Source organism: Suricata suricatta, chromosome 5, assembly GCF_006229205.1.
Source record: "Suricata suricatta isolate VVHF042 chromosome 5, meerkat_22Aug2017_6uvM2_HiC, whole genome shotgun sequence".
Taxonomy (NCBI): domain Eukaryota; kingdom Metazoa; phylum Chordata; class Mammalia; order Carnivora; family Herpestidae; genus Suricata; species Suricata suricatta.
Window position 1 is genome coordinate 106,287,057 of NC_043704.1, and position 26,991 is coordinate 106,314,047.

The 26,991-nt window shown below is 41.0% G+C and overlaps 2 protein-coding genes across 4 annotated transcripts in view; one reads left to right on the top strand and one right to left on the bottom strand.

Annotated features, from left to right (window-relative positions):
- The first annotated feature begins 4,530 nt into the window (after positions 1-4,530).
- Positions 4,531-15,481, top strand: SSR3 (signal sequence receptor subunit 3). Its single transcript, XM_029939998.1, has 5 exons — positions 4,531-4,723; positions 5,894-6,020; positions 10,134-10,232; positions 14,348-14,479; positions 15,202-15,481. The coding sequence occupies exons 1-5, from the start codon at positions 4,591-4,593 to the stop codon at positions 15,266-15,268; spliced, it is 558 nt and encodes a 185-aa protein (XP_029795858.1). The 5' UTR covers positions 4,531-4,590; the 3' UTR covers positions 15,269-15,481.
- Positions 15,482-19,135: 3,654 nt separating this feature from the next.
- Positions 19,136-26,991, bottom strand: part of KCNAB1 (potassium voltage-gated channel subfamily A member regulatory beta subunit 1) — a 452,797-nt gene continuing 444,941 nt past the window's right edge. For all 3 annotated transcript variants that reach the window (XM_029940002.1, XM_029939999.1, XM_029940000.1), the window contains 2 exons: positions 25,726-25,814; positions 19,136-20,923 (listed from right to left, as the gene is read on the bottom strand). In XM_029940002.1, the coding sequence (XP_029795862.1) occupies positions 20,834-20,923; positions 25,726-25,814 (179 nt within the window). In that variant the 3' untranslated portion in view covers positions 19,136-20,833. The remainder of the gene's footprint in view (positions 20,924-25,725; positions 25,815-26,991) is intronic.

A 26,991-nucleotide genomic window follows, 5' to 3' on the forward strand; every position in this document is an offset into this window, starting at 1 on the left:
TGTGTCTTTTTCTGAGATCTTATTTTCACGCTCCTTGAGACAGACTCCACTGTGAGAGCCCAGGCTAGCTCATTGAGGTTAGCCTCTGTGTTAGGTGCATGGTCCTATTTATGCAAGGATGTGCTGGCCAGAGCTGCAGTGTGACCTGATTCTTTGTGGCAACTGCCATACAAAAAACTACCCTTGGTTGTTTGCTCAAAACAGGGCTTTAGGGGGGCAGGTACTTACATCTTCAGATTCTACTGGCACAGAGGAGTCCAAAACTCCTTTGTAGTTAAGAGCGTATATCTGGTGTCCTATTGCATGGGGTTCATAACTTGACTCCATCAATTACTGGTTATGGGATCTTAGGTGAGCTACTTTACCAACATGTGCCTCTGTTTCTTCATCTGAGAAATAGGGATAATAATAGCACATATCTCATAGTGTTGCTGTAAGAATTAGATTAGATGACATACTAAGAGCCTAGCATAGAGCTGGATGTATAACAAAGACTCCATATATTAACACTGGTTATTATAATAATTATGATTTTCATTTGTATTATTTCTAGGTTCTAGCACAGTACCTTTCATATAGTAGCTTCTCAATAAATCTCTGCTGTATGAATAGATGAACCAATGAATTAATCCCATACCAGTGCCTGAACTATGTAATTTGGTTGAGTTAATTATCGCTCAGGTGCGACTTTAAAATATTATACCTAGAAACTAATAAGTATATCATCTCTTCTTTCAAAATCATTTCCATAACGAGATTTGCATTTCAAATGGATTTTGTATAATGGAGAGCTTCCTCCTCTCCACTCATATCCCAGAGTAGCCCATGACAAATCATCTGTTATTTTTCATAGGGTCCCAGTGAAAAGCTGTGCTTTTCTTTACTGGGTAGGCAGTTTGCAGTGGCTGTTACAAGAAAAGTCTATTAATTTTTAACTTGTATTTTCTTCCAGAAAGCCATCAGTAGCAGACAAAAGAAACTTGTTATCCATGTCCCTGCCAGCAATAAATATTATTTTCTATTTCCCCTTCTTTTCTCCCTCCAATCTAAGTATGAAGTAATATAGCGGAAATGTTAAGCCTAAATTCAGAGATTAGAATCAAGGTGGTATGGAATCAAGAACATCTGATTCCCTCATAGAGTTGAACCATATTGAAATAGCCAAAATATATTGCAGATCTCTGAATAGAATCTATTGCCTACCCTTCTTTCTGTTTTTCAGCATACTGTTACTCTGCTTGTCCAATGTGCTATTGCCACATATGGCACATATAGATGATCCTTAGATTTTGCAGTTCAGAAGGAACTAGATGGCATTTGATAGAAGACACTGTTCCAGTACTCCAAGTGTCCTATCTCAATGTCTTCATTGTTACCATCACACACACACACAAAAAATCCTTGTCTGTCATAAGCATCTTGCTTACATATTTATCTTACCCCTATAAAAAATTTAAATTCCTAGTCGTTTAGATTCTCTTCTGTTTATCTTTATTATCTTTAGTTTTTATTTTTGGTTTACAAAATATATTAACTCTTAGCTCCTTTTCAACTTTAACATATTTTATCCCCTTAATATTTCAAACTTTTATTTTTCCTATTTTGTTTAAATATTTTCCTCAGGTATAATTCTTTTTAATTTCATCATTGTTTTCTTCCTATGTTTCCTTTAAATATCTTGATGATTTTTTGTTCCTTTTGATCTTATAGTTTTCTGATTTTTAGCTTCTATCTTTTCATAGCCTTGGTTTATTAAGAGCAAAAATGGGGCACCTGGGTGGCTCAGTCAATTAAACATTCAACTCTTGATTTTAGCTCAGGTAGTAATTTCCTGATCCTGAGATGGAGTCCCGTGTTGGGCTCCACGCTGAATATAAAGTCTGCTTAAGATTCTTTCCTCCCCTTCTCCCCCCTTCCCTTTCCCTCTACCCCCATCTCCCCCTTTCCCTTTGCTCCTCTCTCCCTCTGCTCCCGGCTCTCTCTCTCCCCCCTCCCTCCCCCTCATCCTACCCCTTCCTCTCCCTTCCTCTCCCCCCTCTCTCTGCTCCTCTCTCCCCCTTGTGCTCTCTTTAAAAAAAAAGGGGGGGGGGAGCCTGGTTGGCTCAGTCAGTTAAGCATCCAACTTGATTTAGGCTCAGGTCATGATCTCAAGGTTTGTGGGTTTCTGTGCTGACAGTGTGGAGCCTGCTTGGGATTGTCTTCTCTTCTGTCTCTGCTCAAGTTCGTTCTTGTATGTGTGCTTTCTCTCTCTCTCTCTCTCTCTCTCTCTCTCTCTCTCTCTCTCTCTCAAATAAATAAACATTATGCTGATTTGAATGGGCATAAACACCCAAATGTTTATAGCATCGCTATCAACAATAGCCAAATTATGGAAAAAGCCCAAATGTCCATCAACTGATGAATGGATTAAGAAGATGTGATATATATGTGGTATATATACATATATATGTTTGTATTATATGTACATACATACACAGTGGAAGGCTACAGAATGATGAAAAATGAAATCTTGCCATTTGCAATAATGTGGCTGGAACTGGATGGTATTAGGCTAAGTGAAATAAGTCAGTCAAAGAAATACAGATATCACATGATTTCAGTCATATGTGGAATTTGAGAAACTTAACAGATGGTCATAGGGTAAAGGGAAGTAAAATAAGACAAAAACTGAGAGGGAGGCAAACCATAAGAGACTCTTAAATACAGAGAACAAACTAAGGGTTGATGGGGTTGGGGGATGGGGAAAATGGGTGATGGGCATTAAGGAGGGCACCTGTTGGGATGAACACTGGGTGTTGTATATAAGTGATGAATCACTGGATTCTACTGCTGAAGCCAAGACTACACTGTATGTTATTTAACTTGAGAATAAAAGAAATAAACATTAAAAAAAAATAAAAGCCAACAAGAAATCTAGTTATAGAGACATATGCAAAAGGTTTTGTTGATGAATAGGTCACATATGGAGAGGGAAGGAACGGAATTATTGGTGAAAACTAGCGTTTTAGCCTAAGCAAGTGGGTGAAAAATGGTGTGATGTACTTCAATAGGAAAAACTTAGAGGGGATTATGTTGGAAGAGAAGTAAGAGTTTCTTCTCTATCATCACCATTGCATAATAAAAGCATTTTACCACTCAAAAAGGACATAGTGTAGATATTTTTATTAAATTTTTTTAATGTTTACTTATGTTTGAGAAACAGATTGTGTGCTTGCACAAGTGGGGGAGGGGCAGAGAGACAGAGGGGGACAGAGGATCTGAAAAGGGCTCCCGGCTGACAGAGAGCCTGGTGGTGGGCTCGAACTCATGAAGTGTGAGATCATGACCTCAGCCAAAGTGAGATGCTTAATGGACTGAGCCACCTAGGCACCCCATGCAGATATTTTTAAATGAATACTTTTAAGTTTCTGGGAAAAGTCATTAGATGAACACTTCTGGCATTTGTATCGAAGATTTATGTTTCAGGAAAACTTACTAGGGTACCTATATAGAGATTAGACTGAAAAGCTGCAGACAGAAAGCTCCATTAGAATGGAAACTGGAGATCAACTGCAGGTTGGATAAAATTAAGATGAAAGACCTACTTATCTGTTGATAGGGAAGCTGAAGGTTGGGGAAGTTTGTGTGATGTTAGTAATGTAGATGGAAACAGCTTTTTCTATGAATGAACTGACAGTATTTTTTAAAGAAAAAGTGATGTAATGAGTTAAAAATGGTATCTACTTGTTTTAATAGGCATATTCATTTTTTTCTGAGCTTCAGAGGAGGCCTGTCTAGCTAACATATTCTTTCTTTATCATTATGTTTTATTTAGCATGGCTGTGGAGGTCATATTACTCTAAAGATTGAGTTGAAATAAAGTGATAAAAATGTAATTTGTAAATGTACTGGACTCATGTTAAATATTCATCAGTGAGAGCCATAGTGCCTTCTTTTTCGTGAAAAGGTAGCCTGTTATTTTGTTGAAAAGAACCAACTTCCTGGTGACTACCTCTGCCAGTCTCTCACCCTCAGGTTCTTCACCTGCCAAGTGGGGACAATGATGTGCATGTCATAGGATTTTAAGGATATTTAATGAAAGAATGGATGTGTAAAGGAGAAAGGACTTCACATGTGTTTATCCACGCTTATCTTTCTCTTCTTCCTCCTCCAATGCCCTAGTGCTGGGTACACCCAGAGGATACTAATCATATACGTCTGTTGAATGACCGATTGAATGACTCTAGGCCAGAACAGTTTTCCATTTTGGAATTCCAATGACTTGGAAAGCGTTGCGGCACCTGTGAAGCGGAATGTCTATAAAGTTTTGTTCTTTAAAGAAAAGTATCCACGAAACTACAAATCCCATCCTTCTTCAGGAAGCCAGCTAGCCAAGGGGCTGGCCAAGAATCCGGAAGTCTGGCCCGCTTGCCCAGTCACACGGGGAAACCTACATAGCGGTGGCCAATCCTGGGGAAGCTTGCTCCCGCTCCGTGCGGAGTCCCGCCTCCGAGCTTAGCGCTGACGAGTCTTTAGTGGATACGGCGGCCGCGGAGGCGGTGCCAGCGGCGTCAGCCAGCTGCCCTTCTAGGCTCGCGGCTCGGCTCCACGATGGCTCCCAAAGGCGGCTCCAAGCAGCAATCCGAGGAAGACCTGCTCCTGCAGGATTTCAGCCGCAACCTCTCGGCCAAGTCCTCTGCGCTCTTCTTTGGGAACGCCTTCATCGTGTCCGCCATCCCCATCTGTGAGCGCCGGGAACTGGCGGGCCGGGCAGGTCGTGGCGGATCAGGCTGGGCGGGGACGTGGCAGGGCCCGGCAGACTGGAGGGAGTGAGTGCTGGGGCTCTTAGCCCGCGGCTGTGTCCAGCTCACCCGGAGTACGGGGAAAGCACGTAGTCTCTTTGGGTCTCAGTGTTCTCATGGGGAACGTGGCCGGGCGGCATCATAGGAAAGTTACTTGTGGCCTCATTCCCAGAGATTGTGATTCATTAAGTTCTGGGATGGCGGCCCCCTAATCTGTAAACGACCGCGTTAAGATTTTGTGCTACGTGCGTCTGTAACCTGCTCTGCTCCCGAAGTTTACCGTTACGGGCTTTAAAACTTTATGGTTAATTGTTTTGGAAAACTAATGAATGACGAGTTAGGCTAGAGTCAGATTCCCATTAACCTTCGAACTAAATTAGAAGTGTAGCTTTAGGTTAACCACTTCACACCGCTGAACATCGTTTTCCTAATTTGGTGAGAGAGGTTGGACCAACGCCAAGAGCCCGCGCTCGAAATAGTTTAAACTTTTTAATGCTATTAGGACAGTTGTAGAATTATCACTTGGATGGAAAACCTTTGCAGACTTGGGCAGAGTTGGTTTTATAGCTCAGAGCTCCCGGTTTTGAATCTCCTGTCTGTCCTACTGCTTGCACGTTTGTTGGGCAGTTAAATCGAGATTTTTATCTTTTTCTCTCTTTTAAATCCCACCGTGCCTTTAACGTGCTGTGGAGGGTGAAATTCGAGGCTCATTGGAGGCACAGAGCAGTGCCTTGATTTCATATGGCCACGTCAGCATGCAAATTATGGCTTGGGACTGCACGTGGCGTCTTGGAACAGCCTGTGTACTTGGTATAACCGTACCCTGCTGAATGAAACTTGAGGTGTGGATTGTGATTTATTTTTTTCCTCTCCAGGAGAAGCAGAAATTTCATTTGGACTAGTAATGGGAAAGTTCTCTTTCTCAAGTTTTCTGAGCTGGAAAAGTTTGAGACTGTAACTTTATCACTTCTGAAGATTCACATATACTGTATTGAATTTCTTAACCTGGACTGTATTTTTTAGGCTTAGCTATAATTAACTGAGCAGGCCTTTGTAACTGGGTGGTAATGTTTTGTCCCTTCTTGTATCCCCTCCCTTCTGTCTTAATTCAGGGTTATATTGGCGAATATGGCATATGGATCTTATTCAGTCTGCCGTTCTGTATAGTGTGATGACCCTAGTAAGCACTTACTTGGTAGCCTTTGCTTACAAAAATGTGAAATTTGTTCTCAAGCACAAGTAAGTATATTTCTCAAGTCGAAGTATATATTACATGTTGCACTCTTCTGTAGAAGGATGTCTTAAAGATCATTTGTATGTCTTTTTAAGAAGTATCACTTTGAGCTGTATATGTATGTATATATATTTTGGTGGGAAGGCATATTAATGCTATAAAGAATTATTAACTAAGTGAAGCAGAGACCATGCTTCTGACATTGTTATGCAAGTAGGTTTTGAGGGTAAAATTTTGAACCGTTGAGCACTAGCCTTAATCATGGGGTTTATCAGAAAAACAGGGGCAGCTGGGTGGCTCACTTGGTTAAATGTCTGGCTCTTAATATAGGGTCAGGTGGTGATCTTGTCATCATGAGATTGAGACCCACATCAAGCTCTGTGCTCAGCAGAGCCTGCTTGGGATTCTCCCTCTCTCTGCCCCTTCCGCATGCATGGGTGCCCTCTCTATCTCTCTCAAAATACATAAATAAACTTCATCAGAAAAGCAAACCACCAAGTAAGTTAACATTTCTGAAGCCAAATGGAATTTTTTCTGGAAAGAATATTTTTGGGTTCTCCATGTACTGCTTTTGAACATGACAGAAATGGCCTTGTTTTGTTTTTGTTTTTAAATTAAACTCTGACCTTTTTAATGCTAATTACATTTTTTCTTCTAAGTGTGTGAAAATGTAAAAGAGTCTCCTATTTTAGGATCACACATAATATAAATTCTAAGTTTGTTGTCCCTGTGTGAGGCTTGGGATGACAAGGAATGGAAACCTGTTGAGATGATCTTAAATAACAGGGATTTATTGGAAGAAGCCCAGAAATGGCCTCAGTGGCTGGAAGTGGCTTCAAGAGCTTCTCTGCTGCTGCTCTGGACCCAGAGGAGCCTAAGTTTGTGTGACCACCTTTCTGCTCAGACTAGTAGAGTGATCATCTTTGTCATCTTCCTCCCTGGCAGCCCTCCTCACCAGCTGCCATTCAGGTTTCAGCCCTCCGTGGCCCCTGCTGTGCTGTCTTTCTTGTGAGGTGTGGCTGTCTGTGGATAGCGAAGGCCTCAGATCTGGGCACCCTGTGTGACCCATCCTTTGTGAAGTTCTTGGAATTCAATCCCTTTGAGGCTTGACATCTTTTGACTTGTTTTTTGGGTATTATTTTTCATTAACCTTTTTGGAATGAAAATTATGTTCTTTTTACCTTCTCACTTCTGCTTTAGGCTTCTTGAGGGCCACTGCCATGTCTTTTATGTCCCTTACAACAATTAATGGTACCTTTTAGCTCATTAAATATTAGTGACTTACTGACTTGATTCAATAGGTTCTCTCAGAGTAGAATTGTTTTCTTTTTTTCAATTGTGGTTTTGATTTAATATTAAATACTGCTCACATTGAAACTTCCACAGATTTACACGGTGCATTACAATTCAAAGGCCTGGGAAGATCAGAGTATGGGTAGGTGTTCATAGGAGATGGAAGGTAGCTTATGTGTTGACGATCTGGAATCTGGTCTCCTGGTCTCAGTTCTGCCGGGGTTTGGTGTGTTTTTTTGTTTTTTGGGTTTTTTTTTTTGGTTTTATTTCTTTATATTTGAGAGAGAGGAGCAAAGAGGGAAAGATAGAATCCTAAGCAGGTTCCTTGCTGCCACTGCGGAGGCAGATGCAGGGTTTGATCTCACAAACTGCAAGATCCTGACAGCCGAAATCAAGAGTCTGATGCTTACCTGGCTGAGCCATCCAGGAACCCCGTTTGGTGCTTTTAAATGTATAGCCTTCAGCACACATTTCATCTTTTTAGACGTCGGATTCTGGAGCTGTAAAATGGGGGTACTAATGGTACCTCATAAATGGTGAGGATTAAATATGGTAACATGGATAATATGTTAAGTATAGTGTTGAGCACATAGCAAATGTTTATGTGCAGTGTCAGAGAGATTGAGGGTGAGAGCCTGTAGGAATTTTTTTTTAAGGTGCCATGACTTAAAAAGTGTTTGCAAAGATGTTTTTCTTTCGGAAGTTAAATAGATGGTATTTATTTTTTATTCTGGAAAGGTTCTAAAGTAGATAAAAAAATAATAAAAGAAAAACAGTTGATGTTGTGGGTCATCTCAGCTGACTGATTGCTGGGCTACTGGAGTGACCCTTGTTTTGTTTTAGAGCGTTCAGTGCTGAGTAGGATTTATTTTTTAAGAGCCCTAAGAGAATAGGGTTCTTCTTGAGTTCCAAAACAACCTGACAGGTTGTTGTATGTTTGTTAGGTGAGTATAGGATTTTAGATCTAGAAGAGAAGTTAACTAGTTAATCTGGTTTTGGTCTTTTTGGGAAGATTTGTCCTATGGACCGATGGTCTGTCCTCAAGATACTTGGAGATACCTAACTGTTTTGTAAATAGTTTATTCCTGTGTCCTAGCATCTTGATGGGGTGTGTGTACGTACGTGTGTGTGTGTATGTGTGTTTTCCTGTTCTCAGGTTTCTGCCTAAACCACATCCATTTCTTATCAGCTGGCATTAGAAAAAGTGGTCCTATGTGAAGTTCAAGAAACACTTACTGAGTGCCTGCTTTGCTAGAGAGGTTCAGAGATCAGAGTCTCTGACCTTAAGAACCGAACTTGTACATAATAAAATGAATCAAGTGAAGTTGGGTCTTTGGGAATTTGTGTTTGATTTGTATCCCAAAAGCTCTTGTTAAATGTTGAAAACCTCCCTTGAACAATCTTGGGCTTTCTTTTCAGGAATCTATCCTAATTTCTCCAAATCTTTTCCTTAGTTCTAGTACACTGACCAGAACTAAATATAGCATAGTAACAAGGGATTTGTTAATTGAACATAGGAGTGAACAGATTTCTATGTTCCACCTCCTGTTGCTTTAATACATCTCAGTATCATGTTGAACATTTTCAGAGTGGGACTGTTGTTATATTTTGCTTATATCGGTTATTCTATATTTATGGCTAACCAGGGTCTCCCATATTATCAAAAATATACCATGTTGAATTTAAATGTCATTAACTTTGGCAGGCTTTTTGCATTTTATCATATCCTCTCTTTCACTAGTAGCCACATCTCAAAATTCACCTAAAGGATTTTCTGATGAATATACATTTTAATTTTTTATTTGGCTTGTCAGTGAAGATTCTGATCTGATCTTTAAAAAATTTTTTTACTATTTTTTGAGCGAGCATGGGCATGAGCAGGGGAGGGGCAAGGAGGGGGAGAGAGAGAAAATCCCAACAGGTTCTGCACTGATAGTGCAGAGCCTAACTGGGGCTTGCACTCAAAAACCGTGAGGTCGTGACCTGAGCTGAAATCAAGAGTCCATCATTCAACTGACCACCCATGCACTCCCTGATCTGATCTATTGAATAACACTTCTAGCCTTTTCTGGCTGATACTATCTTTTGATACAACTAGTGGTTCATTTAATTAAAAGTGCTATGGTTAATCCCTCATGTGGTATTATTTTTAGTGAAATTATTCTTTGGAGTAGAGTTAAAAGCATTACTTTAATATGTTACAGGTGTTAATTCCCCTTTGTATTTTTAAGTCTAGTTTACTTTTTATTTACTGGAATTAAAATTCTATATCATTTGCTAATACCGTATCAAATTGTTGAACAAATAAATTTAACAAATAAAATGGAGTATAATAATTTATAACTAAATGCATTTGACTTATTTACCCTTTAATACTTAAACTTTGGAAAAGTATCTTTTTTTTTTTTTTTTTTTTTTTAAAGCAAGAGAGTATGCAAGCAATCAAAGGAAGGGGTGGAGGGGGAGGGAGAGAGAATCTTAAGTAGGCCCTGCTCTGTGCACACCCCTATGCAGGGCTTGATCCTATGACCCTGGGATCATGACGGAAATCATGAGTTGGACACACAGTTGACTGAGCCATCCAAGAACCCAGGAAAAATTGTCCCTTTTAAGCAAAAATTAAAACATACCTAATAAACTATAGCTCAGAAGTTCTTGAATTCTCTTTTTGGCTACTATAATAAACTTGGAATTTTCTATCAAGATTATTTCTTGAATTGTAAGTATCACATAGTTGTTAACATAAAATATGAGTGCAGAGTGTTTCAGATAGTGTGCTATTCATTTCTGGGGCATGTGGAAACATTTTTTCTTTTGTTTTCTAGAGTAGCACAGAAGAGGGAGGACGCAGTTTCCAAAGAAGTGACTCGAAAACTTTCTGAGGCTGATAACAGAAAGATGTCTCGAAAGGAAAAGGATGAAAGGTTTGACTTCTAAAATGTTGGTGATAATCAAAACTGGGAATGCTTTGTAGAAAATAAGCGTTGGCTCCCGCTTAGAGAATGTAGAGAATAGAATGGAATAGAATGTGGATAATTGCTTGAGGTTAAACGATATTGTAGAAGATGTAATAATGGGAATGACATTTACTGACATTTTGGTTTTTACCACCACCAGATGCTTATATTTGTGTTCTGTGCAGTTCATTTAAAGAGCCCTGTGAGGTAGGGCTGTTATTTCCATTTTACATTTGAGGAAACAGGTACAGAAAGCTTGGGTCATTTGCACAGGGTCATGGATTAGCGTGTGGTCAGTCTGTAACAAGAACGCGGGCAGTGTGGCTTGAGACCCTGTACTCCTTCCCAACTGCTCTCCTGGACCTTAGGAGCTTGCAGAACCTCTCCAGTGTTGGCGCTGCCACTTGATAGCTATGCGACCTTGAACGTATCGCCTAACCCCTCCGGGTCTGAAGAGTTTACGTTGTGTTGTATGTGAGCATTTTTAGGTGGTGATATTTCCGTTCCTGAGCTTCCTTCGGGACATACAGTTCTTGGTTATCTGTATTGGTTGGGAAAAAGAAAACTCCGTTTGTTTCCTGTTGCCTAAATCTGTGCCACATTTGTTAGCCCTTACCCCTCAACTTTTCCTGCCAGCCAATCTTAGAAGGCTTAATAGTCTAATAGCCAAGTAGCAGAAGTCTCTGAATGATTGAATAAACTTGTGCCTAAGAGTTGTTACATGGGCTTAGTACAGTCATGCATTGAGGTGGTTTTCACAGATACTAAGTTTTAGTATCTGCAGAGTGCTTTGTGAGATGGAGTTTTTAACCCACTTTGCTCCAGAAAGACCTTGTGGAGACTTGAATATTAAAGTGCATATAAAACAAAAACAGAAACCATTAAAAGTGAGGAAAAAGCAATGAATAAGGACCTCAAAGTTAATTACAGCAATTGAGCATTGAACTTTGCTCTGAGCTTCCAAGAGTTAGGGGAAGTGTCTGAGGTCCTACACTTGCATTTTCTCATGAGAAGCAGCATGTAAGTCGTTCTGAAAAGAAACTTTCTTTGCACCGAATCTCGGAAGGACTTTATCAAATCAGTCCTTACTTAAGGGACACTGAGTAACCTAACGAAAATGTCTTTTACAGTGGTTTTGAAAAACCACTAAAACATAGAAATGGGTACCACTGTAGATCCTTTGTAAAAATGGGTACAATATATGTATTTTTAATCTTACTTATTTAAGTAATCTCTACACGGAACATGGGCCTCGAAGTCACAGCCCCGAGATCAAGAATCACATGCTCTATGGACTGAGCCAGCACACATGCACTCTGAAGGGTACAATATTAAAATGGTGGCAGTGAAGGCCTTTTTTCAGGGAGCAGCTTTAATTCAGTCTGGCTACGTAGCTTTCTGATTGTAAAGTTTTGCATAGCATCAGAGGTTAGAGAATCTAGGAGACTTTTTTAAAATCGTTTTACTGAATTATAGAATTAAGAAAGTGGTTCTTAAAGTAATGTGGAGTGCACATCATTTCAGTTTCAAAGTGCTTGTTACAGCTCTGTACGTTTTAGCTGATGAATTATATCAGAAATGGCAAATGGGTCTCCTCTGCCCACTGCAGACTTGCCTCATTTGACCTGGCACTTGTTCTTGATCCTGGGATACGTTTTAGAATTTTTCTCAGCATGGTATTCAGGTAGTCACTAAGAGTGAATAAGAGTTGGAAGTAGAAATGAAAAATCTTTGCCATTGACTGTGTCAGGTTTTGTGGGTACATAAAATGCAGGGTCAGAAGATTATAAAGTTTCTGTTCTTGTCATCAGTAGAAATTTGTGCTATTACTATTCCTCTCACAAAAACCTCACTGGGTAAAGTTGTACCCAGGTCTCTACTCAAAATTCACTCTGATAACTGACCAAGACTCTCACTAAGATCTAGTGGTTTTCAAAAAAAAAAAAAAAAAGAAGAAGAGCTAGCACTTTTCTCCCTCAAAAGTAAGTTGTTTCAAGAGATTCAGGAGAAGGCTTATTCATATGTCTTTGCCTAGATATGTAGGCCTCATTTACAATCATTTGGAATATGTACTCCATGCCACTTTGAAACTGATTTGGCATCCATTCAAAGTTGGAGATTAGCTGAGGAGAATCAGAGATTCATTAACATCGCAGGGTGTGTGTTATTTCTTGACTTGTCAATGTTCTGTCATTTAGCATTATGTGATTATAAGCGTTCTTGAGTTTGGCCTCAGTCTTCCTTTTGTAGGAAGTGCTCCTTGGAAAAATGAGTCCTTGAGAGTGCTCTCCCAAACTAGATTTCTTAGCAGTGAAGCTTTGGCAGAACTATTGCTGATGACCACATTTGAGTGTCTTCATTTTTTCAAAATGAACCAAGATATGGATGGGTAGAAAAAGTTCTGGAGGCTGTCCAGGATAGCCCTGTGTATGCACCGATACAACACCTGGTCATATTGGGAGCAGCAGTAACCTGAAGTATTGAGTCCCTTCTTTCTCTTAGAACTGTTTTAAAGATGGTTCTGATTCAGGGCATGGCAGGGAGGTAGGGAGGAGTATTCTCATGGAGGTAGGGAGGAGTATTCTCATGGAGGTAGGGTAATCTGAGCAACCATATTAAAGGCAGGCTAGTAGCCTATTTAGGGAACCTGTCGTTGTTGTGTCTTGTGCCAGAGTCTAAAAAACAGAGGCAGTTGTTCTGAGCTGAGTGTTTTCTAGCATTAAACCAGATTGGGACTATGCAACTTCCTGAGATGATGTTTTCTTTGATCATTTTTAAAATGGCGTAATGTATTTCCTCCCAATTCCAAGTCCTCTATTTTTTTAAATTTACATTTAAAACTACTCTGAAATCAGGAGCTGTATTAGAGTTGATGGCTGTGCATTTAATGTATCTTTCACTTCTCCCAAACTTAAATAGAAGTTATATTAAGTTGACTCTATCCATAGAATTAAAGAACTATGGCATTTATGTTTGAGACCACAAACTTCTTGTGATGAAAATTGTTTATCTCATTTAGCTTCTTTACAGTCTACCTTGTTGACTTTGTATTAGAACATTTGGTGAATGTAGCAGGTGCCAGGGACATTAGCCATAGTTCTGTCTGTACAATTGGCGGAGGGGATCATCTGGCCCCGGAATAGTATGTATCTTGTGGGAGGACAGAGCATCAGTGGTGATGGCTTTCAGCCTTTTTGATAATGATCCACAGTAAAATACTTTATTTTTTGACCAAATACAGTCAAACACACACATATGCAAATGTTTCACAAAATAATAATTATCCTGCTGTAGATGATACACTTGATATTTTTCTATTTTTTTTTTTAATGCTGGTCTGAACCTACTCAGTTATTGTCCTTGAGTGTTGAATCCACCCAGTTGATTTCACGTCCCACTAGTCACAACCTCTCCTTTTAAAAACTGTTTTACAAAGTTAATTAACCAAATGGAATAAAGGCTCCCGTATTCACAGGCCACCTGGAATTTCCTGCTGCCTGTATGAAGAGGTAAACGAAAAGATAAAATTTTAGTAAATTAATAAAACATAATAATGGATTAAATAAAAAATTTAAAAATCCTCCTAATAATCAAGCAGATTACTTGTTTTAATTATCTAAAGATGGCTAGCGGCCGTTGCAGAGACGTCGGCTTCTCTGAGCCACAGCTGGTTGTAAGACTGAAGGCTGAAATCTGTAGGCTAGTGAGTCTCAAGCCAGCAAATAGCCAGGAAAGCTTCATTTGGCCACCGATGATGGAGTTTGTTTTAGGTGAGGACCTAGAGAAAGATATTTCTTCAGGCTGTTGATGAAAGCAGGCCAATTGCAATTAATCTGTCCCTTCCTGCAAAGCCCTGACTGCCTGGGGAAAAAAGGTAATGTAGCCAGCAGCTATTTTCATTAGTAGAGTAAAAATACCTTTTTCAGCAGGAAAAAAAAAAGGGCACAATGCTGATTAAATCAAATATTGAAAATACATCCTATTCAGAATACTTAAGGAAGAACTTACTTATAGTGAACTAGAGCCATGTGGTATTTAAAAGATTTTAATACATATTTATAAGCTTGATTGTTTGTCTGCAGAATCTTGTGGAAGAAGAATGAAGTTGCCGATTATGAAGCTACAACATTTTCCATCTTCTATAACAACACCTTATTCCTGGTCTTGGTCATTGTTGCTTCCTTCTTTATATTGAAGAACTTCAACCCTACAGTGTATCCTTTTAAAAGTTGTTTGGCATTTTCCGAAGTCTAGAAGCAGTAGTTCATTTTGGTTTTGATTTGTCCGAGTATTTAACTATAAAGAAAAACTGCCTGGGAATCAGTCTACTAACTAGCTCAAACTCCTCTGAGATCATGACCTGAGCTGAGACCAAGAGTCTGTTGCTTAACTGACTGAGCCACCCAGGCGCCCCAACTGGTGGAGTTTTTGATATAATAAAATAGCAGACACTTCCAACTTGAATCATCTGGGAATACTAGAGTGGTTTTCCCCCAAATAATCAAGTTCTGCAACTGAGAGGAGCTCTGAACTTTCACAGCCTCTTTGCTTTCACGCCAACTGTAGCCAAAACACTACTGGACAGGGGAGACTTCTTTTTCCTTTGCTCTTCTGAGGTGGGGGGGGGGGGATAAGTTTCCTGTTCCTGCTCATATTCTTTGATTAGCTCCTTTTTAGGTTAAATGGAATTCAGATATTTTCTTTGTGATAGTGTTCTAGGTTTCTGTCTCAAGTGTTTTCTTTTTAAAATTGAAATGGATTTCCTGTGAATGCTCTTCATTCTTTATAGTCTTTTGTAAATTGTATTGCAGACAATAGGACTGGACATCATCGTCATTTTATAGTGTCAGGAGGGAAACTACATTCCACAGAGATGGGCTCTTTTTGTTGAATTGCTTTTGGGCTTTTAATTTTTCCTTAACATTAAATTTTACAGGAACTATATTTTGTCCATAAGTGCTTCATCAGGCCTCATCGCCCTCCTGTCGACTGGCTCCAAGTAGACCATGTCAGCTTTGCCCCCTGGCTTTGTATCTACGGGTGGCCTGTGGTATATGGAAAAGTAGCAGGGTGGTCAGGGTGAGAGACACACAAGATGTTTTTATAGTCTGCAGTTTGAGGGTTTGAAAAACCCAACAAAATGTAACTCCGTATTTGTTCATTGGCTCTTTTTTTGGACAGATTGTTGAAATTAAAGAAATTAAAAGGGAAACTCAGAGTACCAGGACATTTATTAAAAGGTAAAAAGTGTCATGCAGTGTGCTGTAATCACCAGAGGAGAAAATAACTTGTTTCCTTGATCTGTCAGAGGTCACAGTAACCTGGATTGAGCTGTTATTTATAATAGTAGCAAGAAGTTAATAACTGGTTCTCTGTGTTCTAACCACAATGTTACAACTTTTTTTGAACCATAAATATCAGAATGAATCTTTTCCCCTGGGGATTGAACAGAAGCCTCATGTTTACAAGTCTCTGAATTTGTGATTTGAAACAAAAACAAGGTGTCTCCAACTTAAGGAAGAGAAACTGTAAACGTTTCTTTCTTCTTTTTTTTTTCTTTCTTTTTTTTTTTTTTTTTTAAATAAAAGAAAGGCAGTCAACCTAAAAATAGTGGACAGGCATATGACAGTTGCCCTGTGGGGTTAAAGCAGATCCTGTTCAGCTGTGTGGTTTTGGCCTTGGGTGACCAGGGAGGTCAGCTCAACACTACCATGTTGGTTTGACCTGTTAGTGGTGTTAGTGCTCGTTGGCATTTTTCTGTTAGGATCTTGATAAATTTGACCCTTTGGTCCACAGGTTCCTATCGATTGTGAGCAGAGCCTCTTCACGTTAACTTCTTCAGCCCATGGGTCCAGCCAAGAGCAGTCTCTTGCTCTTTTTAACCAGCGTGTGGAGGGATAATTATCATTTTTCTGGTGCGTGCCATGATTTGAAAAAGTTTGGTAAGCTGTTTAAACCTGTACTACTTAAACCCTGTGATTGGGTTATGGAATCACAGGCGATACAGGTTCATATTCCTGTTAACTTTTGACCACATCTGGTAATTTCAAAAGATAAACAGTACTTCAAAAGAAATACCCTATTCCTAATTTCAAACCTTACCTTTAATCATCTTAATTTCTAACCTTTAGTTTCCATTTCAAAATTTAAGGTAAATATTATAAATAATATTTGCTGTTTTGCTTATAACTTTATCGAAGTGTTCATCAGGAGTTCATCTTCTGTACTATTGGATGTTTTTGGTAGGCCCACATCCAAGAACTTGGAAGGAGGACAGGGGCAGGAGCACATTTGCTTAGTGACTTAGATCAGCATTGTCTTCACTGAGGATTATATTTCCTCACTGCTTCTAGAAGTTTGCAATTTATTTTTCTTTGGTGCATTATTATCCATTGTGCCATCATCGGATAATATGGAATGAATAGGGAAGTCACAAGAGAGTCACTGCAAAGTAGTGTAAGATGTAGGTTTATTTTTCTTACCATGTTAACTTTTTTTTTTTTTTTTTTTGTAGATAAATAACTGGTCAGTAGTTTGGCGTGGAGTTTTGTGTACCAAATGCATTTGCTTATTTGACAAACCAGCAGGGTCTACTATCAGGAGGGCCAAGTTTTTGTTTGTTTTGGAATTGCTGGTAAAGAAATGCCACTAGATGGCAGTGTCTGTGTAGAAGGGGGAAATCGCCACCATTCTTGCACTACCAGGTACCCGAGATGGGGTGGTGATAAAGGGCATCAGCTTAGTATTCCTAATAGACTGTGTCTTGAATTCATAAACTGAATAATTTGTAGAAAAGCAAATAAGCAAAATTTGGTTTTGTCTTGAGTTTTACCTATAGCACCTTTTGGTTCTGATCATGACTTCTAACTTTCTGTACTGTTAAATTTCTGTGTGTAAGTTTATAAGGCATATACTCACATGGCCAGTTTTCATTCAGGATTTACTGCACAGGTACTTTACTCTTGGGAATTATAGAACTTCTCATATCTAAAATGACTATGTGGGGGTGCCTGGGTGGCTCGGTTGAGCACCAACTTCAGCTCGGGTCATGATCTCAGTTTGTGGGTTCAAGCCCCACGTCAGGCTTTGTGCTGACAGCTCGGAGCCTGGAGCCTGTTTCTAGTTCTGTGTCTTCCTCCCTCTCTGACCGTCTCTCGCTCATGCTCTGTGTCTCTCTCAAAGATAAATAAACATTAAAAAAATTTTTTTTAATAAAATGACTATGTGGCACATAGAATTATGTGTTACATCTGGTTTAGTTCATAAAAACTGCTGTAGAATTTGTATCTTGAAAAGACCCCATATCCAATTCCAGTAAAATAAAAAGGGTTCTGCTGTAATTGGGATTAAAATCGATTCAATAGTCCCGCCCCCTGCACTCCTTGTGGTAAGTAGAAGCTTAAAAAGTGTTGGCTCATTTTACATTTTCCTATTTTTAGTTTCTCATTTATAACTTAATAAACATCTTAGAAATTCTTCTTAGCCAGTAAAAATCTACTGGTTGTCGTCTTTGGTAAATTATTTTAAATTGGAAAGAATAATATACAAGGTTTGAAGTTAACCAGAATATGGAGGTTGGATTCATACCCAGAATTCTTGTGAAAGGTCTTATTTGTTAAGTATAATTAAACTTTGCTTCTTAAAATTTATATTTTTCCCTAGACGCCTTTGTTATATTATTCGACATTACTATGTAAATTTCTCACACATGTAAATGTGCATTTTTGGTAGTTCCTGAGATGCTAATTAAATGTCTGTGCGGCAGGGCTGGGCATGGTGTGGTTCTGTCGCAGGGCAGCGTGGCAGGCCTCCGCCACCACGTGCCTCTGTGCTGTCCTGCCCGCTCGGTTTCTGTGTTTTCAGCGTGTGTGCCAGTCACGGCTGTTTCTGGAGACACAAAGGATGCATAGACCTGCACATGCGCAGAGAGAACTAATTTACACATCTGTCTATTTGGGCTCTAGGGGATTATCTCCTACCTCTTTGGACTCCCAGGCAGGGGTATTAATTGAAGATGAGGGTTTTTTGAGTGGTTTGTTTAGCTTTTCATGGCTGTGGTTAGAGACTAACTTCTTATTGGCTTCCATGAATGTTCATTGCATCTCTCCTCTGACCTTTGCCCCTTTTTAATGGATTCTGAATTTGGATTCTTACCCAAGCTTTTTTAACTTAAAAATGTACCTACAGAATTTTTCATAAAATTTACCCTTAAAAGAGCACTGGACTGGAACACTGAATCCTTGGGTTGTAGGCCTGGTTTCCTCATTTGTAAGGAGTTGTGGCCCGGAAGCTGGCTGCAGTGAGGCCCTGACATCTGCTGACAGATGGTGCACTATTGATGAAGTGGTAGTTCCCAGAGTGGACCGCCAGGCACCCAGCATCTAGTTTGCATTTCCACTGGCTGAGATTTCAGTATGCAGATGACTGCTCCCCAGGTTACCCTTCGGAATGGTATGTTCTCTGGCGAGATTCTTTCCAGGAAAGAATACGGGAGTGCATGGACATTTTTAAGGATGTAACTGACATTCCTAATCTAGTATATTTACATGGCAGAGGCTTTGATTTGTTGGTTAAAATAATGGCTGAGCAATAATGTTTGTATTTGGTTTTAATTGCAGGTGTTTTTTAATGAGTTTGAGAAGTTTTAGTGCAGAGTATTTCTAAAATCCAGTGAGAGATCGTTAGCAGTGATTAAAACATTTCAATAACAATCCAAAATTTTATCATTTTCTTCATTAATAAAATTGCTGTTTCTGTTGGGGATCATTCAAGGCTGCTAATTTGCCAACATAATTTATATTTAGATGATTCTTCCTATTTTATGCAGGTGGAGATTATACACACTCTTATAATGAAAGATCAGATAAAAATTGAGATTAAATGCACAAAATGCTTTATTACTCTAAGCAAATAAGTTATTGCAGTTCCAATTAGACAACTTCAGCTCATTTATGCATACAGTAGTTCACCGGATTGAATACACAATGAACAACTGAAGGATGATCTAGTTCCATCATTAATCTAGTTCCCCTGGGCAAAAACCCAACTGTTTCCTTATTAGAATATAGACAGTAGTAACAGAAAAGAAAATTCATTGGTATCTCACACTAACGCTTTAAGATTTAGAACTTAATTCTGAAATGCATATTTGGAAATGAGTGACAGGAAATAGCATTTTAAGCTGATTGTATAATCTTTAAATGTCAAAGTGATTTCTATATGGGGTACTGGCTAGCCAGAAAATTGGAATTTTGTACATGCTCATATGTCCAAATAGAGAGCAAGGATCCCACCCCCAAAGTTTCCGCTCCTTGCAGGTACACACAATATAGTCTCACAGTTTTTCTCCAGAGGCACACTCAGGAGGGTGGGTAACCAGTAATGGCAAGGTTAGACCTCCATCTCTGTGTACAACAAGGCTAGGCCCCATTTATCCATGCAGAGAGCTTTCATGCATTTAGTTTAGTACACATAATGTGGTTATAGAATGAGGAAATTCTTTAACATTTGTTTTTCACTAGGTAAGTTCATTCACCCAGCATATTCTGAGTAGTGATAGCATTTTTCACAGTCTGTGATTCACTTTCATGTTAGCTGCTCAAAAACAAGCATTATCTTGTAAAATCCCAGTGTTAATTAAACAGCAAACATTTGCCTTTGTGGGTATTTTACAGGTTTACTTGCAAAACTGAGCATTTGTATATTTATTTTTAAAGCTCAAATATTTAAACTTGCAGAAGCTGTGCCTACAAGCAGTCAAAAGTATAAAGCAGGTTTTAATAAAATGTAGTCCAAAGTGAGCACTTCAATTGCAGATACGTTATATTTTATTCAAAGCTAAGCTTCCATAGCAGTGTAATCCTCCCTTCATAAATTAGCCATCATATCTCAAAGATTGGGTGTTCATCCTTTCACTATCTCTATATGTGAATGGACAGAACATTAATAGAATCTTAATAGAGACGCCTTGGGTCAGCTACAATACAAGGCCATTCTTGGGGCCGAGCAGCAGTGAATGTTTTTAAAAGGTAATGAAAGCAAATACCAGGAATTTTAGTTTTGTTGAATGACAAGTGAGACAACCGTTGATAACCTTAATGTGAAAATAGAGGAAAAAAATGTAAAATTGTTTGTCTGTTCTCCCAAGTAGGACTTCTGAGTGAACATAGCCTACTCTTTCTGATGTAATCCACATTGCCTCTGTGGATTTTATTCATTTGAAAAAATATATCTGTACAGCCTTCTTTAAGTTACTGAATGCCTGAAGGCAGCAGGTCTTCCCCTCATATACTTTCTATGGCTTAAGCATGAGGCACACAGAACAATGCAAGAATAGGTGACTCCAGTCCCAGATAAGAAAATAGAATGGATTTTCTTGGTTGTGAGTTTTCAGATGTGCTCGTTATTCAGGTGCACAGTGGTAGCGACAGCAGATACCTCAGAATCCGGGAATACTAGAGGTTGAGCAGCAGGCTGCTAAGTGACTCCAAAGACTGGCTAGTAACACCGTTCTGTACCAGTGTAGACTGCGGTTGTAACCATGCAGGTCCTGTGGCTCATGCACTGCTTTATGATCTATAGTCCTTTTTGCTGTAGGGCTTGTTTCGCAATATGTTATCGATCTCATTTACCACGTGTGATGTCATCTTTGGGAGGACCTAGAGCATGAGAAGTACAAAGGATATGGTTAGTTAGTTGGTAAGTACCTGATTATTTGTTCTTTGTGCTTAATATTCAGCAAAGCCGTCTAGACTTGCGTACGTGTATAAACCACAACTAGAACGTAAGTTCCCTAGCAGACTGTAAGCTCTTTGAAGTCAGGGACCTAATTTGTTTGTTTCCACCACTGAATCTGCTGTGGTGCTTCTCAGTATTGCTTAACTGAATAAAGGCATAATGTATAAATGAAGGCTCATAGAAATACAATGAGTCACATGATTTTAAATTTTCTAGTACCCACATAAAAGTGAAAACCATATTTTTACCCCATTTTATCTAAAACATTTCAACATGTAGCTGGTATAGAAAATGAAGATGCTGTATGTTTAAATTTTCAAATCCAGCACATGGAACATTTAGAGCACATCTGCATTCTGACAAGGTGGTTTCATGCACTAAAGAGCCGTATGTGGCTAGAGGCTCCGATTGTGGACAGCACAGATCTAGAGACTAAGGGAGGTTCTTTGCCACTGGTGGTCATAACCCTGGTGAAGGATGGCCAGGGGTTAATAGACATCCCTCGTAGATGGAATGGCTTGTAAAAGAAAGTCTGTAAGATGGAGTGAACAAAGTGTAGAATGGGTGGTGATGGTAGGAATAGGGAAGGGGGAAATTGGGATGAACAGTGCGGAAGGCCTCGAATGCCACTTTTTGGAGTTGGGACTTGATTCTGCAGTCAGTGGGGACCTCTCGGACTTCTGAGCTGGGAGTGACCCTGTCAGGTACCTGGAGGTAGTTTGAAGAAAAGTGGAAGAGAATGCAGATGTTAGAAATTTCTTGCTGTTGGAGCCAGAGACCATAAAAGCATGAACTAGTTAGTGGCAATGAAGTAGAAAAGAACAGTGGATGGGAAAGACATTTTGGAGGATGCTGAGGGTTTCAGGACTAGAAGGATAGAGGTGTAGATTATGGAGATGGGGAACCACAGGAGTAGTTTGTGGAGTAGGAGGTGTTGAGTTCTGGGTGCCTGTGGGAGATCCACGAAGGCGCGGTGCTTCGGCAGCCGCCTGCAGCTGTGGGCTAGTGCTGGCAGGACGACTGGAGTTGAGGGTTTGTGAGTCATTTGTGTAGACAGGCCGATTGAAGCCCTGGGAGAGGATGAGATCACCCAAGGCCAGCGTTTATCATGGCTTGGGGGGCGGGGGGCGGTGACCAAGGGCACACATTACACCATAAAGCGAGGGACAAAGGCAGACTTTTTCACGCGAATAGACTGACCCTGTGTGGAGACTGGCAAAATACAATCACGATGGCCAATTCTGAGGTTTCGGCCTCACCCTTCCTCTGCTGCAATCGTGCTGGCCGGGGTGACCTTGTCTCCACTCAAGTGCTTTTCTCAAAAGCCTTAGGGTTTGGCAGAATAGTAGATCTACTTCTGCCTGAGAAACTAGTTCTGGTTAACGTTTTCCTATCTGAAGCTAACGGGAGAGTTTCATTTCCCAGCAGCTTTGGAGCCTCAGAGAATTGAAACTAGTGTGTTCTTTCAAATGAGACTACAATAAAGAGACCCAAATCTAGAAACTAGATTTGTGGGAAGTTTTGTCTGAAATATAATGGGTTAGCCATGTGAGGGGGAAGAAAAAAGCATTCTTCCATTACACCAAAATAAAATTTCAGATAGAGATTTAAACATCAAAAAAAGAAACCACAAAAGCACTTGAATAAAACATGAAAAAATGTATATATAGCGTTGTAAGACTTAAGTTTTTAGGAGAAGCCATGCATCTAGAATTTTATGTGAAGTTGCCCAATTTTTTAATGTTGGCAACTGTTGTAAAACATTTTCATCCACTACATCTTACACAAACATCCCACAGGCTACCAGTTTGGCAACCTTGCTGTTCTCCTGACTGGAATAATGGGTGGAGTGAAGCTTACCAGGAGAACAGTGAGGGGAGACGAGCCCCGGGCGCGCAGGGCCTGCCGGCCGAGAAGCCTGCATGTCTCTGAGTAGGTGATGGGGAGCCTTGGAAGGGAGAGCATTGCTTCTCGCCACCTTCTAGGTAGACGTGGGGAGGATGGGGGCCTGCCTGCGGCTGTGGTTCCTTCTCTCCCGTCTCCCATTTACTGAGGCTCCGGTTTATGCATGTCTTAGACACATTCCATCCCTTGGAGCAGCTGGCTTCTCGTGCCTATTAGACATTTCCTGTAACCACTTCTGGCGCTGCACACTTTCTGTCCTGCCACCAATCCCACCCTGGCTGGGTGCCCCCAGCCGCCCTGTCACAACTCACCTAGGGTGGAAGTTTTGGGGCTGGGCTGGCTGGAGGTGGGAGTGGAAAGGGGTATGCGATGAGAAAGCCTCCAAGGAGCAGCCTCCCAGCTTGGGTAGTATCCCTTTTCTCTTACTTTTGAACATCTCTTAACCCCCATCCTGCTATGAGTCTGGCCTTGCTAGGGAGGAAATGCTTTGAGAAGATGACTGACTCTGGAGTTTTCCTCGAGTACTCCCACAGGCCAGGAGTTCCGTCTTTTTACCATGCCCAGGCAGTAGTGACTCCCCCTGGGATGGCAGTGGTCACTGTTAGCAGGATAGGAATCTCAGTTCCTCCCTTCTCTGGCTGAGCCATCAGCAGGCCTGTCTGTGGCCAAAGCCTGTGACGTCCATCCACTTCACCTCCATAGCCACCCTCCTAGCTAATCCAGGCCAGCGTCTCCTCTCACCTGGACAACTGCCTTTGCCTTTCTTCAGTCCACTTTCTACAGAGCAGCCAGTCTTTAAAAAAATTGAAATAACAGCATGTGCTTAAAACACTCCAGAGGATTTGTTGCATGTACCACAAAACTAACCTTTTTAATCCTCATCTTTTGAAATCCGTCTCCTGCCTGACTCCACTTTAGTGCATCCACTGTCCCTTTTGCTCACTACAGTTGGCCACATTATCCTTAGGCTGGCAGTTCCTAGAAAAAGCCAAGTTCCTTCTGATCTCCAGGCCTTTGCACTGTTCACTGTGTCTGGAATGCTCTTGCTTAGGTTTTTCATATGCTGTGTTCTCTTCTGGACTTAAGGATACACCTATTCCAGAGGGGCCTTTGGCACAAACATTATCTAAAGTAGGCCCACCCATTCCCGGTCTTTATGATAGAATCCTCTTTAGTTACTTTAGTTACCTAATAGTCCTTCCTTTTGAAATTATTTCATGTTTATTACATGCTTCTCCCACTGGAATGTAAACTCCTTAAAGCCTGGACAGTGTCTTTGTCTGTTATGGTGTCTCCGGTGCCTGGTGCATAGTAGTAGACTTGCAAAGACCTGAATGAACTAAAGGATAGGTTTCTGATTCTGTGATCTTGTGAGGGCAGAGACCAGTTCTTTCCTCAAGTACCTTCTGTGCCTAGCATGTGCCCAACATAATACACACTAATTAACTATTGGAATTGAAATCATTGGATTGAATTTCAATTGTGAACAGAGTGTTCCTCTATTTGTTCTTGTCATTGTGTTGTCTTTTCCTAGAACTCAGTGGAAATAAGGTAGGGGTAACTTTCGTAAGAGGGGGCATTCCCCACACGGGATGGAATCCCATGGGATTCCAGGAGGCGTTGAGCTGGAGAGGTTCTGCATAGCAGGGGCAGCTGTACAGCCCTAAGAAAGTGATGGTGGGAAGGAGGCTGGCACCATTTATCTCCCAGCATATTTTGGATTATTTGCCAAAAGGATTTTTAAAAAATGTTTTAAGTTTAATCAAGTTTGTTTGCACCTCCTTGTGTTTACTTTTGGAAGGGTTAACAAGGCCTGTCCGTTCCCCAGTAAGCAGTAGGAAAATCAACAACCATACCTGTTTTGGCAGGTGCTGGCTGTGGCAAGAACAGTGGACACGTTCCTTCTTAGGACCCTCAGGGCTGAGAGGGGGGCAGGCTCAGGACTGAGGTATGGCTTTTGGGGCAGGGCAGGGTCGCAGCAGCCATTAGCCCCACCCTGTCCACAGACAGAACCCCAGGAACATCTCTTTCCCACTTTCCCTCTCACTGCCCCTACAGGCTCCTACCAACTCCAGTTCACTTCTTCCTCAGGGAAGGTGGCTAGTCCTGGATTTGCTGCTAGGAAGATGTGATCCTGAAAATCCAAAATAGAATTTTGAGCCTATGTCCTCTTAAGATGTAGGAAACGTTCATTCAACAGGTATTTGTTGACTAAGGGACCCAGTTTGCTAGAAACTGGAAAGTCGGTGGAGAGGCTACAGAGTCTCTGATGGCCGGGAGCTCACCGTCCAGCAGGGAGACAGGTACTCCTACTACATGGTCACAAGTGCAGTGGTGGGGAGGAGGAATACGGTGCTATGGGAGCAGAAAGGGGTGAGGGGCGTGGCACAGTGTAGATTAGCAAATATTTGGGGAAAGAACTAAATCATTTTAGGCAGGTTATTCAGGTTTTTTATGGTCAGGCTTGGGAATTCAGTGTCCCAGTGTAACGTTGCTTGGGTCTTGGAAGGCACTGTTGCACAAACCATCCTGAAGAATGTGCTTTGACAGTATCGCCTCTCCATAAGAGGACACCCCTGGATCCATGTACTATAAAAGTTTTGTTCTTCTTGAGCCTTTGTGTCCCCCTTATCCCCTACCAGTGCACCCTCCACCCAAATAGGAACAGGTGGCCTTTCCCTCTGTTAGAGGACTTCAGGCAGCTGTGACACAATAAAAGATAAGGATGGAGGTGGAAAGAGATGGGACACGGCCTGGAGACATCTTCAGAAGACCATGGTATTCCCTGGAGTTTGCTGGAAAGGGTTGTAGTACTTGCCTGAATGGCACCGAGGTTTTCAATGAGTTGTTCGGGAGTGGATGATCCCAGGAGCACAGAACTCACACCCTCATTTCTCAGGCACCATGCTGGGAAGAAAGAACACTCGGTCAGGACGTCAGAACATTGCTGCTTAGTTATTAACTTATAAACACCTGTAACTCCAGTTGTTGCCACTAGAACACTTTTGGGGGACAGACGGTGCTCTTCAGGGTTAAAGACCTCAGCAGCAACCTCTGTCATGGAGAGGGTTTAGGAGAATCTCTGCGTTTGAGTTGAGGGCTTAGGGCTTGTACACTTTCTACATGAGTTCTTGCTCCAACGCTGGGGATATCCAGTCCAGCTGTCCACCCCAGGAACACATTTTTGCTCCTGAAAACACCCGACCTTGCTTCCTAGCAGATACCTTCATTTCTGTTTCCATCTTGGCCCACAGTCTCCTGTCTTCCCATTTTACTCGTGCTCTTTTTTCCTCATCTATTCTGTAGAGAGGCCTGTAGACCCTGGGTGTCTTGTTCCTTTGTTTCCATCTACCGGTCACACTTTTTCTCTGGATCTCCCTAGCTGAGATTCAACCTGTGTTGATTATCTGCTTACTCTGACCAACCTTCAATCTCTGCCTCTGCATCTCTAGCAATCTCTACCTTTAAACCCTTTTATCTAGCCCCTGTCCCCTCTCTCAGCAGATGACCTGGCATCCTACTTTATGTAGAAAAGAACAAGCACATATCTGTGCCCTCTCTTTTCAGATCCAAGGCCAAAGTCTGCCCTGGATCTAATTCCTTTTGTCTTAGACTTGGTTCTTTCTTGTTTCTGGCTTTCTCTCCTGAATTCTAAGTCTCTTACTACTTTCTTTCCCTTTATCAAATTTGTCCCATTCTAAAATTAGCCTCCTTGGACCCTTCATACTTGCCTAGCTACTGCCTCACCCTTTTCCCTGTAAGCTCCTAAAGGGCTAGACTCCCTGAGACGCCTTCCTTGCCTCCCAGGCCCCTTTTTAACTGTGTCAGAAACCAAGTTCCGTAAGAACCTCCTTGTGGTTAACAGTAGATGTCTCTATTCATAGATGTCTGGAACTAGAAATTTCTGGAGATTTCATAGATGCAGTGTCTGCTGGACATCCTGCTAGGTGACCCACAGGCACTGCATACTTCTTGCTGCTTAACTAAGCCTGCCTTCCTTGTGTGCCCAGCCTCATTTAGTGGCTTTCCCAGCAGCTGGGCCTTGTAATCCCCAAACCAGGGAGTTATCCTTAGGAACTCTTCT

Excerpts from the sequence above, each read along its gene's own strand:
- SSR3 (XM_029939998.1), top strand. The coding sequence starts at position 4,591 with ATGGCTCCCAAAGGCGGCTCCAAGCAGCAATCCGAGGAAGACCTGCTC. Across the intron at positions 4,724-5,893 it reads CGTGTCCGCCATCCCCATCT|GGTTATATTGGCGAATATGG; the intron begins GTGAGCGCCGGG and ends GTCTTAATTCAG. Across the intron at positions 6,021-10,133 it reads AAATTTGTTCTCAAGCACAA|AGTAGCACAGAAGAGGGAGG; the intron begins GTAAGTATATTT and ends TTTGTTTTCTAG.